At 42.4% G+C, this 14,081-nt stretch overlaps 1 protein-coding gene across 1 annotated transcript in view; it reads left to right on the top strand.

Annotated features, from left to right (window-relative positions):
• FKBP5 (FKBP prolyl isomerase 5) overlaps positions 1 to 12,765 on the top strand; it is a 56,725-nt gene extending 43,960 nt beyond the window's left edge. The window contains exons 7-11 of the mRNA XM_075064940.1: positions 901 to 991; positions 2,448 to 2,531; positions 4,743 to 4,928; positions 9,639 to 9,878; positions 11,178 to 12,765. Coding sequence (XP_074921041.1) covers positions 901 to 991; positions 2,448 to 2,531; positions 4,743 to 4,928; positions 9,639 to 9,878; positions 11,178 to 11,267 — 691 coding nt within the window. The 3' untranslated portion in view covers positions 11,268 to 12,765. The remainder of the gene's footprint in view (positions 1 to 900; positions 992 to 2,447; positions 2,532 to 4,742; positions 4,929 to 9,638; positions 9,879 to 11,177) is intronic.
• The last annotated feature ends 1,316 nt before the right edge of the window (positions 12,766 to 14,081 follow it).

Here is a 14,081-nt window from a genome sequence, read left to right as displayed (position 1 = left end):
TCAATCTCCTAGGAGCCACTCAGACTTGTAAACTGATATTTTCCATTTCTGGAAAGTTTCACAAGAGCATTGTTGTACCTGTGCGAAACTCTGTCTATGGAATAGATAATGGCATCTAATTTGGCTTTGTTCATAATATTAATAAAATCTGTCACAAACACAGGATTAAGGAGAGTTGAGTTGTGAGCGAGTGCTCTTGTTCAGGTATTTGTATCTGAACTATTAAAGGAAATGCACCCATCACTATCAGTGCAATCCATTGCTTGTTTTTGTGCAGCCTTATAGCTTCCGCATATTACATAGACCAAAATCACATGCCTGGTGGTTGACAATAGGAATATCCACATGCACCCAAAGCATCCTGTGATCTAAGATATCTTCATTTTGCTCTTACAGAATAAAGTCATCCTATCCTGACATGTTTTAAACACTGGGAGAGGGTTGGAATGGCATCCAGTTACCAAGATAAATTTAGGCCAAAACGTCCAATTCTGGTTTGCAGGGTCAGGTGCCTACATACGGATTGCCTGCCTTTCAGAGGCACAGGGAAAAGAGCACTACCCTAGAAGGGTGATATTGAAAGAAAATGGAAATAGACAATGAACTGAAGAACAACAGAGCTGCAGACCAGGTGGGGTTAATAAATCCTAAGAGCATGGGTGATGCATCCCATCTGAATGCCAGGGGAATAGGGTTGAATTCAGTCCTGTTTCTAAAAACAACATTGCCACTGACGAGAAACTTGGCACAGTTTCCTATTCAACATCTGGCTTGTCTCTAGGGTCTGGTGTTTAGCTCCCCACTGGTACCTCCATGCGTGCACGAGTAATCAGAATATTGAATGAAGTGCCTAATCACACACCCTTTCCTCTGACGCTTTATTTTTATGCTGTGTTTCAGATATGGGTTTGGCGAGGCAGGGAAGCCTAAATTTGGCGTCGAGGCAAATGCTGAGCTTGTGTATGAAGTTACACTGAAAAGCTTTGAAAAGGTGAGAATAGAATTTCTCTACACACACACACACACACACACACACACACCACACACACACACACACACACACACACACACACACACACACACACACACACACACACACACACACACACACACACACACACACTCTTTCAAGACCTACTGGAAGCCGTTCTGCATTGAAAGCGTTTCACACTTTGTCTTTGGTGTGGCTGTAATGCAGCCCTGGTAAAGCAGTTACAGCAACAAAGATCTTGGTGTTCTTAAATTTGTTCTCCTATGTTGGTTTGTTTTATTTTTTTGGATGCGGTTCAAGGCTTGTTCCTTTATTTGTTCCTAGGCCTGTTCTCTTTGTACTTTTTGGTTTTTTTTTTACTGGGCTGCAGACAAAAAAGTTCATGTCCTGCCAAAGTGCTCTGAAAGGAGGGCAGGGCTGGGCTGCTGAACAAGCTGTGCCCTCTTCGGGAGGCTGGAAAATGTGCCCATGTTTGTACAGTGTTAATGAAGAACAAGATGTACATGGGGCGGAGCAGATGCTGCCAGGCTCTGTCCCGGGGCATGTTTGTGGGAGGAAGGCATCTGTGCCTGGCTTCCGTCCCCCATCTCTTAACAGGAGAGAGGACAGAATTTCCCTTCTCCCTATGGAGATACTTTACCTACCCCTCCGATGCTGGCTGGTGTGTTGTTTTGAATGGGGTTTTGGAGCACGTGGGGTTTGAATGGACCAGTCTTGTTAAACAAGTGTCCTCTTAACTGATCTTAGGCACAGAATGGCTTTCTTTAACATGCAGCACTGACGAGCCCAGCCAGTCAAGGAGAAATCCTAGACAGCTCTGGCCACTTGACATCAAGGACTTGAGTCTCAGGTTACCGTCCTGGCTGCTCATTTTGACTTTATTGCCTTTTCAATTCCTAAAGCTGAATGGATCTGGTGGGCAGATCAAGGATTTATTTGTGACTATAGACCCATACTTGCTCTTGTGATGAACTCCTCCCAACTGCCTCCAATGGGCAAAGTGGCTTCCTCCTGACACCAGAGAACAAACTCCTTCAGATAATGAGTGAGCATTGGCATGGCAAAGAATTGGTAATAGCAGTGTGGCTTGGAGCCAGCATGTCTTGAAATCTGGGTTTCTAGAAGTCAGTTTCTGTTGTTGGGATAAGGAGAAGTGAGGTGGGTGGAGTGATACCTTTTATTTTATTCTGTTGGTAAAAGACAAGTTTTCAAGCTACACAGAGATCTTCAGATCTCCTACGTAAGTAGATCGAAAGTTTGTCTATTTTATCACCAGAAGTTGGTAAATAAAAGATATTACCTCCCCCACCTCGTCTATCTAGTATCCTGGGACCAACACGGCTACAACAACATGACAAACAAGTTGGGATGAGGAGCCATCCTAGAAGTCAGGAACTCCAGCTGATATTGTTTCCTGTCTCATCTTCTAACAATTATTATAAATGTTTGCACACAGGCCAAAGAATCCTGGGAGATGGACACCAAAGAGAAACTTGAGCAGGCTGCCATTGTCAAAGAGAAAGGGACAGTGTATTTCAAGGTTTGTAAAGACTTAGTAGAAACTGGGTCGCCAAGATATGAAACTGGGCTTCCAGTCTAACATTTTCTTAAATTGCTGGTGGACCCTTCAGAGAAATAATTAAAGGGCTTGTCAGCATGGGAAATTACTGTACAGCAAGCTGGAGTTTGACTTTACAGTGTGCTAGCTACTGCTCGCTAAACTGCACACTCATAGCACCCTGAAGGTGCCTTTTATGTGGTTTAGCTTTAAAGTGTAATAAGCTAAACTGCCTGAGGGTACTTTTAGTGTGCAGTAAGAGTGTTCACTTGGGGAATTAATGCGAAGTAGCCGGTGTGCTGTACATTCACACGCGAGCTTGCTGCACGCTAACTTTCCTGTGTAGACAAGCTCTAAAACGTCATTGAACAGGCATAAAGTGTCGCAGTTTGTCCCTCCCAAAGAGTTTTAGCCCTAAGCAAGGCAAATATTGCCCCTCTCTTGCTTACCCTCCTCTTCAGATGACCAATATGGTCTATTGCAAACTTGACCTTCCCAGCTTGGCGTGGCATAGAAGCCTGAGGAAGGATCTGCAGTGTAGGACAGCAGTTTGGCATTGGACTGTTCTTGCCTGATAGATGGTTCCTACTGAATAAGGAGGTACTGCTAAGAAAAGGTTTCTTCATTTAATCCTACTGGCTGCCTTTTTGGGCGCTGTATGGAATAGCCTTATGACTGCCAAACTTCATGCAGCTAATGCTTATTTACACAGTGCAAATTTAATCTGTGGAACTCATTGCCATAGGATATTAAGGTCAAGAGTTTAGCAAGATTCAAAAAAAGGATTGGGTATTTATATGACTAGTGAGAATAACCACAATTACATTATGCCAAATACAATTTATGGGGCTATAAACCCTCCTGCTTCGGGATATAACCTCAACACTGAGAGGAATTGCCAAGAAAATTCCTGTGTAGGTTAGTTATTCTAAATGGTCTGCTGTGTGGTTTCTCACCCCTTGCTCTGAAGCATCTGGTACTGGCCACTGTGCCATGCAGGATATTGGCTTTATCTGGTATGACAATTCCAATAGCTCCTAATAATAGTAGAGAGCTTTATTGAAAGGAAGATACACGCATTTGTAAGTAAAATGAAATTATTTGAATTCAGGGAAACATCAAAATATAGCTGACCTTGAAAATCAGATTGCTTCCATCAAGGTTACAGCGGGTTGGGAGAAGATGTTTTAGTCTCCAGACTTTGCTCTGTCAAGAGATATCAGCATCTTTTATCTTTTACAAGTCATATTGTTTAAATGTAGTTGGCTGTTTTGATGGATTTGTATTTGAGTTAATGAAGATATTCATATCCTTGCCTTTCAGCCTTCCACTTTCAGCTGTGACGCTCTGTTTAATTTCTGAAACTGGATGAACACCATTGGTCCTTCTCCCCCTGTGTCACAGCGGGGTTCTGAATAAGCAGTTCCCTGTTCAGTATATCTCTCATGAGAACTATGGGACACCCATCTTTTGGGTCCCTGGAAACTGTACTGGGGGGAGGGATAACTCAGTGGTTTGAGCATTGGCCTGCTAAACCCAGGTTTGTGAGCTCAATCCTTGAGGGGGCCATCTGGGGCAAAATCAGTACCTGATTCTGCTAGTGAAGGCAGGGGGCTGGACTCAATGACCTTTCAGGATCCCTTCCAGTTCTGAGATAGGTATATCTCCATATTTATTTACTCTAGTTTTGCCTGTCCAGCAGGGGAAAGGGCATAATTTTTTTCTACTCCCACAGCGGGCATCCTATCAGGTGGTGTTGGCTTGCATCCTGCCCTCCTAGCTTCAAGGGGAGTGTCTCCTTGGAACCCTGAAAAGAGAGAGATGGCCGTTGAAAGGGAAGGACAGGAGAGAAGCACTGTCTCCCACTTGGACCAGGCTAATGCTGAGTTCATTTCCTCAGGCAGGTGAAAGCCTAGGACGGTGGGATGTGTGGGCATTCCTCCTAGCACTCATGGGAGTGGGGAGTAGAAAACAGGGCCTGACTTTGCAGAGGTGCTGAGCATTGCAGCTTCCATTAACTTCCTCTGGAGTTGTGAGTGCACGGCACCTCTGAAAATCAACCCCCTTGTTTTTAATTTTAAAAGACTCAAGGTGATTCAGATTGTTAAACTGTCTTTTAAAACTGTTCCAGAAGCACATCCGCTTCAGTTTGCCAAATAACAATCCTTTAGCCTTGTCTTCCCTTCATCCCAGGAAGGCAAGTACATGCAGGCAGTGATTCAGTATGGGAAAATCGTGTCCTGGTTAGAGATGGAGTATGGCTTATCAGAAAGGGAATCTAAAGAAGCTGAATCCTTCTTGCTGGCAGCCTTCCTCAACTTGGCCATGTGCTACCTGAAGCTGCGGGAGTACATCAAAGCTGTTGAGTGCTGCGATAAGGTAAAGGTACACCTGGCTAGAATAGATTGTTTTTCTGATCACTACCTCTCCTGTCTTTCTCCTCTTCTCTTAACACTGAATTTCTCTACATTCCAGAAGCAACTTCCAAACCTCAGTGTAAGTTTAGTCTCCTCTCTGGTAGGCTTAGAACTGAAACTTAAGGTTTTCTGAATGTAACTTTTTTGGAGGGGTAAAGTGGTAGCACCTCTGTACAAAGTTATGCACAGAGTGGTCTTGGACACATTACAACTCAAACCAAATTAAAAGCAGCATCGAACAAAATGAGGGCTGGCATCAAAGAAGAATCTTCTCAATTAAAATGTGAAGTAAGAGCAAATTTGGCTTCTCAAATATTCAGAAGTTGATTAGTGTCTAATTCCTAAATAGCCTCAGCCCAACTAACTGCACTTTGTATCTGTTTTACTGATAACATGCCAGCCTTCGTACGTTTAGGATGACCAGCCTATCTTGTAATCAGGAAAACAAGTAATTGAAATGTTCTGTCGACTTGCAGTATTAATAACCTTATAGGTTAGCAAATATACATCAAAATCCCAGTGCTGGGATTAAATGAGATTACTCTTGTATGTATTCTGTTCTTGAAACAGTATTCTGCTGGTAGTCATTTAACAACGAAAGTTGAAGACATCAGAAAATAGTTACAGTAATCCATCCCTTTGTACAACTTGCATACGAATCAACCTATTCATATCAAAGTGCCTGTATCACTGGACGGGTGTAAAGTAGAGCCAAACAAATCCTTCTTGCCGAGCCTGGCCCTGTCTAGCAATGTTGTTATAGATCATTAAACTGAAGTTAAATTTGTTAAAAGATGAAAAATACTAGCAGAGTGTTGTGCTACTCTTGCTGGGGCTGTTCTAATGTACTTTTTCATCATGGCACTTGGACAGTATAGACTTGTTTTTGTAGAATCTCAGTGTGTCTTTAAAAAGAAAAAAAAGGGTCTAGTGCTCTTTGTGGATAGAGAAGTTAAAGTAAGTTGAAACCAATCTGTTAAGTTTCAGGAACATACAAGCATCTGAACTAGGTCAATTTCAGACATTTGATTATTTCTCTTACTTAACTACAAACACTTCTAAAAATTGCTTAAAAATAAATTGCTGCATGCGCTAGGAGTGGTGATCTCTTGATCTCTGCTGCATATCTTGTTAACCCTAGTGAGGGAATTATGTGTTCTTGTCTAGGGGAGTTTTGGTCCCAAAGATTTTAAAGGGACACAATTTCATTTCTACTAAGATGCTTTGTAATGCTGGTATAATTTTATTTTGAACAGTGTCTTTCATGCAAACTTTGTTAAAATGAAATGCTTCACAGAATTAGTTCAGGAACTGATTCATCCCAAGGAACTGCCTGGTACAGATCGGTTGGGTGGGGAAAAGCATTTCAGATGGGGGGGAGGTGGTCCCCCTGATCTTCAGGCGTTCAAAATTTAGCCCTTTGGTCTTTTTAAAAAGTGTATTTGTCTGAAATTTGGAGCCAGAAGGTATGACTTCTAGGGCCAGATCCTGCAGCTGGATCCATGTGGATAGACTCCAATGACTTCAGTGGGGTTCTACTCACACACAGCTAATTTGAATCTAGCCCCCAGGTGCTGACCTGTGCATAAGTGACATTCTTCGGTGTACCAACAGCCTTTTGGAATGTCAGCAGACATGTAACCATATTGGGCATGTAGGCAGCAATAAAGGAGTTTGTGTAAACTAGAAGCTAGAGCGTTGAAAGTTTTGTCTTGTGCTAAGTTTTTAACTTAAACTTAACTTAGCTTAAACTTGTGTCTAAATTTTGTCTTAGAGTTTGGTGGTTAGGATTCTTGCAAACTTGATCTGTAGTATAAGTTAGTCATTTTAACTGGAAAAAAATAAAGTTGAAACCTTTAAATATCAGCTTCTGCGTGTAATCATGAGTCATGGTACATCTGTTCAACAAAGCTTTTCTAAATGAGTCTTACATTCTTTCCATGAACTAATAATGCAGTTACTCACAATTACCAATGGGCCAAATTCTGTCTTGGGGTAGGCATAGGGGTGCGTGTGTGTGTGTGTGTAATAGATAATAATATGAAAGATGAGGATCTTGTCATAGGGAATTCTAGAAGAGATTCATAGATTCATATATTCTAGGACTGAAAGGGACCTCGAGAGGTCATCAAGTCCAGTCCTCTGCACTCATGGCAGGACCAAATACTGTTTAGACCATCCCTGATAGACATTTATCTAATCTATTCTTAAATATCTCCGGAGATGGAGATTCCACAACCTCCCTAGGCAATTTGTTCCAGTGTTTAAACACCCCGACAGGAAGTTTTTCCTAATGTCCAACCTAAACCTCCCTTGCTGCAGTTTAAGCCCATTGCTTCTTGTTCTATCCTTAGAGGCTAAGATGAACAAGTTTTCTCCCTCCTCCTGATGACAACCTTTTAGATACCTGAAAACTGCTATCATGTCCCCTCTCAATCTTTCTCTGTCACACCAAATAAGTTGGAAAGAGGAGACTAAGGGGGATACGATAGGAATATAAAATCATGAGTGGTTGAGAAACTGATAAGGAAAAGTTATTTACTTGTCCATAATATAAGAACTAGGGCCACCAAATGAAATCAATGGGCAGCAGGTTTAAAATAAATAAAGGAAGTTCGTCTTCTATACGCGCACAGTCAACCTGTGGAACTCCTTGCCTGAGGAGGTTGTGAAGGCTAGGACTATTACAGGGTTTAAAGAAACTAGATAAATTCATGGTGGTTAAGTCCATTAATGGCAATTAGCCAGGTGTCCCTAGCCTCTATTTGTCAGAGGATGGAGATAGACGGAAGGAGACAGATCACTTGATCATTACCTGTTAGGTTCACTCCCTCTGGGGCACCTGCCACTATCCACTGTTGGCAGACAGGATACTAGGCTTGATGGACCTTTGGTCTGACCCAGTCTGGCCGTTCTTATGTTCTTAAGTATAAGTCAACTGAAGATAATTTTTAAAAAAGGAGAGAAAGTAATGCAGCTGCCTCAGGAAGGGGCTTACAGCAGTGAAACAAACTTGTGAAAAAGCAGACACTGCTAAGGATTAAACTTTAGTGGGTTCTGAGAGTTTCACTTTACTGTTGTCCATGTGTGTTCCTCTGGGCTTGGGTTTGGTACTTACCCATGAATTCTTGCATTTGTGGGTTTGTCTCCCACTGACTATGTTACTTTTCGGGGGGAGAGAGAGGAGCAATTATAATATTAATCAACTACAGTATATTTATATGGATTTTGAACCACTACTGGAGGCCAGTGCCATTTTCTGTAGACAAGTTAGGAGCACTGTAGAGATTTCAAGCCTTCCTGCCATTCCGATTGCGTCATGCTTGATGAGGCTTTACAACTTGCAATGCCTCTGAAAGAGAGACACATTCACATTAGCAGAGCATTTAGGACCCCAGAACAAGGAGCGCTCAGGTGACTGCGTGACCTCAACATTATTGGGGTTGTCAAGGTTTCTTCCCCACTCTCAACTTTAGGGTACAAATGTGGGGACCTGCATGGACACTTCTAAGCTTAATTACTAGCTTAGATCTGGTAACTCTGCCACCATCCAGAAATTTCAGTGTCTGGATCACTTCATGTCCCCCCCAAAACCTTCCCCTCCCTGGGCAGGCTTGAGAGGCTTCACCAATTCCCTGGTGAACACAGATCCAAACCCCTTGGATCTTAAAACAAGGAGAAATTAACCATCTCCCCTTCTTTCCCCTCACCAATCCCCAATTAATCCAGATCCAATCCCCTTGGATCTTAAAACAGGGAAAAATCAATCAGGTTTTTAAAAAGAAAGCTTTTAATTAAAGAAAGAAAAGTAAAAAAATCATCTCTGTAAAATCAGGATGGAAAATACTTTACAGGGTACTCTGATTCATATAGCCCAGAGAAACCCCTTGTAGCCTTAGGTTCAAAGTTACAGCAAGCAGAGGTAAAAAAGGGACATTTACAAGTTAAGAAAACAAAAATAAAACTAATGCGCCTTGCGTGGCTGTTACTTACAATTTTGAAACATGAGAGACTGATTCAGAAAGATTTGGAGAGCCTGGATTGACGTCTGGTCCCTCTTAGTCCCAAGAACTAACAACACCCAAAACAAAGAGCACAAAGACTTCCCTCCACCAAGATTTGAAAGTATCTTGTCCCCTTATTGGTCCTCTGGTCAGGTGTCAGCCAGGTTTACTGAGTTTCTTAACCGTTTACAGGTAAAAGAGGCATTAACCCTTAACTATCTGTTTATGACAGGGGTATCTTACAGCATGTCTCATTTTATGGGCTTAGGTTTTGAATTGTGGTGGAAGTATTTATCCCTTTAATCTGATCTTAGTTGGAGTAACTTCAGCGAAGTCAGTGGAGTTAGACTGGTGTGAGATCAGAATGAAGCACTCCATCTCACCACAGAGTAGCATGCGACCATTTTTGTTGTTGCGCACCCTAACAGCTAGGTAATGGAATTCTTCTATGTGCCTTTCAGTGGCAGACTGTTCTGCCAAAAAATACCTGATGATGCCTGTGGCCATCTGCATCTTTTATAAATTGTACCTGGTGCATATTTTCTAAAGTCATTTCCTCCAGCACAGTCCTTGCTTGTGTTAACTGGAGTACAGTAAAGGGAAACCCCAGGGTAACTAGCAAAGCTTAGGATGGCATCCAGCATTAATGTGGAAATGTCTCTTCACAGGCATTAGGACTGGATCAAGTCAACGAGAAGGGGTTGTATAGGAGAGGTGAAGCCAGACTACTAATGAACGAATTTGAATTGGCAAAATGTGACTTTCAAAAAGTACTGGAAGTAAACCCGCAGAACAAAGCTGCCAAGTCTCAGATCACAGTCTGCCAGAAGAAGACGAAGGAGCACAATGAGCGTGACCGGAGGATCTATGCCAACATGTTCAAGAAGTTTGCAGAGAGAGATGCAAAGGTTTGTATTGGGTTAACGCTTGGAGCGCATCCATTATGACTTGACAGCTGACACAAGTTAAGTGGACTTTGTGATGGCGAAGGGGACCAGATTAACAGAACTGCAGATTGTATTTTTCTAACAGATAGAGCATGAAGGGGTGTTTGACCCATTACCTGGAGGGACCAACCCTATGGAAAGAGAGTCTGTGTATTTTTTTGATGGTCCAGTCTTAGTCTCTCTACAGCTGAGGCTGATATCACAGGAATCAGTTGTTATTAAGTGTATTTGCAATGTGAACCTTTTCCAGGGACCAAGACTCAATTTTATTATTTCCATCTGACAGCTGTTTGGTGACATGCCTCTGGTCACTGCTGACCTGTGCTGGACTGAAGGTGTCATTCAGTCCTATTGCTAGGCCTGAAATGTCTGATAGGAGTTGGTAGTGGAAATCCACTGGATATCAAGCATGTGTCTTGCCACACAAGACCCCATTTCCTCCATCTATAATATAGATTCTCTTTCTTACAACAACAGGCTGAGTCACCTAAACAAACAAGTACCTGATGCACACACTACTCTAGCAGAAGGGAATACATGAACTATGAAACCAATTTGTATAAATTCTTTACAGCATTATCTTCAGAACTAATGCCTGATAAATAAATAAAGAACCCTGCCAAATAATTAACTCTGCCAGACATTGCTACGTAAGGATCAATGAATACTCAGGGCTATTAACTTCCTCTTTGTGTCACATTCAGCATAGCCAGTTGAGTTGCTCTCCCAGGAATAATGTTCTCCTGTTTCTGTAGTGTTGGCCCCAGGTATCTGAGCATTCGCTGTAGCTCCATCCATAATGCCATGTAGTCTATCCTGAAAGTTTTACCTTGTTTCCCTCTTCTGCTCCCCCATGTCCCCAAACACCCACTTTGGTAAGAGTTCTCAGTGATGGGACCAAATGTCCACAGAGGAGGGGTGAATCATACAACACCCCGTTCCTGTGAATTAGTTGCAGAAGTGCTAATCCAGTGCTTTCTATAATGTACCTAATCTCGCTTAGCCAAGAGGAGTGGAGTGTAATCTGCATATGATGTACTAACTCTCCGAGCCAAGAAGGTACACGTTCCCAGTTGGTGCGCGCTTTATGACTACCACTGCTACGCCATAGGCAAACCTGAGATTAGGAAGAGACATCCTTTACAATGTGTTTGCAGGAATTGTCTGTCCTCACGAACGCATGGGAGGACCCTTGGGTTCCCTTTGTCTTTACTGCTTGTGTCTCAACTAACCATGCGTGGTTTACTTGCCGTTGTGCAGGAGGCCAGCAAAGCCGTGGGAGAGAGCGAGGCGGAGAAAGAAACATGTGAACAGGGGCTAAAGACTCCAGTGGCTGAAGGCAAAGTCTGAAGGGCACATCCGATAGAAGCGAATGTGGAAAGTTGATCTTTATGAACTTGGCCTGTGCCAAAACAGGTTTCTGCGGAACTCAGGACTCCACAGTGTTTATTGTAAAGCTTGTTACAGTTTGTGTGATCGTGGAAGCAAAATGCCTAACCAGCAGCTTCACAAACAAAAATGTTTAAACAGCCCTTCTGCTGTGAGCATGCTCGGCAGTGGAGCAGAAGCAAAGGGACGGTGGGACCACTCCAAGTGGAACAAGTGGGTTTTTAAAAAGAAAGGGGGAATGACAAAAAAACAACAAAGCAACAAAACTTGGCACTAAGGGGGTTAACTGAGGCAGCTCAAGTCCTGCTTATTTCAGTTCGTGTCAACTTTCTGTACAATGTCCAGGGTCCTCTGAAATGAGTTAGAATGTAGGAGCTATCAGTTGTACAATTCAGTATTGCATTTGGTTGTACTGCCATAGCACGACACGGGCCTATGTTGTTGTTTAAAAAAAAAAAAATTGATCCAAGTGCTACCGATTCAAGGTATCGCGCTGTACCTATTAGAACAAAGTGCAAAGCAGTGTGCCATGGTTTGTGTACCAAAGTGTTATGGACTTGAAAGCCAGAAGCAGAGAGGTTACCTTCTTCTGTAATTTTTCTTCTCTCTCACTCCAGTATAGACTTCAAATGGGTTTGTGTAGCACAGAGGACAGAACAATCTAGCTCTTGTAGTTACATTCAGCGGTTGGGGGTTGGTTTCTGTCTGGAGGTTTCTTGGACGCGTTTCTAGGGATGTTACAATGTGATGACAGTAACCAGCATTAAAGTACTGCATTTCATCATGACTTTCCCATTTCCTTTTCGGAAACTTACAACGGCTCCCACTAGTGCTGCTTCAGGTACGGTTTTCATCCCTTCCATTAGAACTCTTCTCTATTCTTAGGGATTTAGAATTTGGCTTTAAAATAGGGTTTCATTCGGGGAGTTAATTTATTTACATTAAAAAAAAAAGTTGCACCACATTTTAATGTTGTTGGTGTGCAAAAGATTGTTTTCAGAAGCTGCTGTTTTCAGATGCTTAATTTACAATCTGCAGGTTTAATTTTTTTTTAAATGGAGTTTACAGCTTATTAGGGGGTTGTGCAAAAAAAAAAAAGGCAGATGAAATATTGTGGTTCAAAATGGTTATTTGGTCTCTTACTGCACATACGTGGTACCAGGAATCATAGCTTGCCAATGTATATCTTTTATCCAACACTCACTGCTGTTTTGGTGAGAGCTGTATTTGTTTATTAATAACTTACAAAGCACAGAAATACGTTGTGAATTACAGCTCTGACTGGGAATACACATTCTCAGCATACACCATTATGGCTCCTTTGAAACCTAGTACGTATTTCTACCTTAAAGGGACACTGTCACTACCTTTTTAAACCAGCTTTTAAATTTTTATTTACTCTCCATTGTTTGTAATACCCCCTTTTGAAGCTTGAAAATAAAATCTTCTTTTCCTATCAGTTTTGTTCTCCATTTAGCAAATACTGGATTTTATTTTGCTCTTTCTTCTTTAATGCTGCAGAAACCACGGGCTCTCTGTCTTCACTTCTCAGTCTCTTGACCTTGCACTGTGACATGGGGAATGTGCATGGCTGATAGTGGGACCAACCTGAAAATCTGCATGACCCTAGTGATGGAGTCTGTTCATTACATAAAGGCACAGGCTAACACTGCCCTGGTGTATGCATGCAAAGGTGCCATTGACCATCAATGGGAGTTAGCTACCTGAGGGCAGAGTTTAGCCTCTGCTGAGGGCATAGTAGAGGGAGTTGGTTGTATTTAGTTGTATTTTAGTGTAATCCCATCAAAACAGAAAGCAACTTTAAAAAATCAGCTTGGTAATGGATTTAAACAATGTTAACTATTGTGATAAAGTTCCTCCTCTAGGTGCGCTTATTGACGGATTTTGCTAGCCTCAGAGATCTTCCTTCACCCGCCCTCTACCCCAGGTTCCAGCCCAGGGCCCTGTGGACTGCAGCTGTCTAGCGTGCCTCCTGGAACAACTACACAACAGCTACCATTTCCTGGGCTACTTCCCCATGGCCTCCTCCCAACACCTCCTTTGTCCTCACCACTGGACCTTCCTCCTGATGTCTGTTAATGCTTGTACTCCTCAGTCCTCCAGCAATATTCCTTCTCACTCCCAGCTCCATACACACACCTCACTAACTGGCGTGAGAGCCTTTTTATACCAGGTGTCCTGATTAGCCTTAATTAATTCTAGTAACTTCCCAATTGGCTACAGGTGTCCTAATTAGCCTGCCTGCCTTAATTAGTTCTAGAAATTTCCTGAGTGTTCTGGAATAGCCCCTGTTAACTTACCCAGGGGAAAGGGACCTGCTTAACCTGGAGCTAATGTATCTACCGTCGACCACTCTCTCGTAGCCATCTGGCCTGACCCTGTCACAATATATTTAGAAGTTAAATCCCAATTCTCACTTTATAGCATTTTTGTCCTGAGCAAGAAAGCAGTGCCCCTTGAATGAATTAGCTGATACGCTAGAGGGTCCATCGGGAGGGAAGACTCGGATACTTTACCTGCACTTTCCCTTTTTTATTACCGTGAAGCAGGACACTTATATAACGGGAAGAGCTTAACTTCAGCCCACAAACCAAGGAAGATTAAATCTGTCCTTTGTCTTCTTTAAACCTTGCAGGGATTTGAGTAAATGTTCCATCTACTGTATGGTAGCTCCACAGTGAAGTACATTCAATATAGCATTTGAGTCCGAACGCTGAATGTCCTGCCTTTTGTGTCTATTTAGTCAAACCTCGT

This window comes from Chelonoidis abingdonii, chromosome 4, assembly GCF_003597395.2.
Source record: "Chelonoidis abingdonii isolate Lonesome George chromosome 4, CheloAbing_2.0, whole genome shotgun sequence".
Lineage (NCBI taxonomy): Eukaryota > Metazoa > Chordata > Testudines > Testudinidae > Chelonoidis > Chelonoidis abingdonii.
The sequence above is the reverse complement of the archived record's forward strand: the minus strand, read 5'-3'. Positions and strand labels throughout refer to the sequence as shown.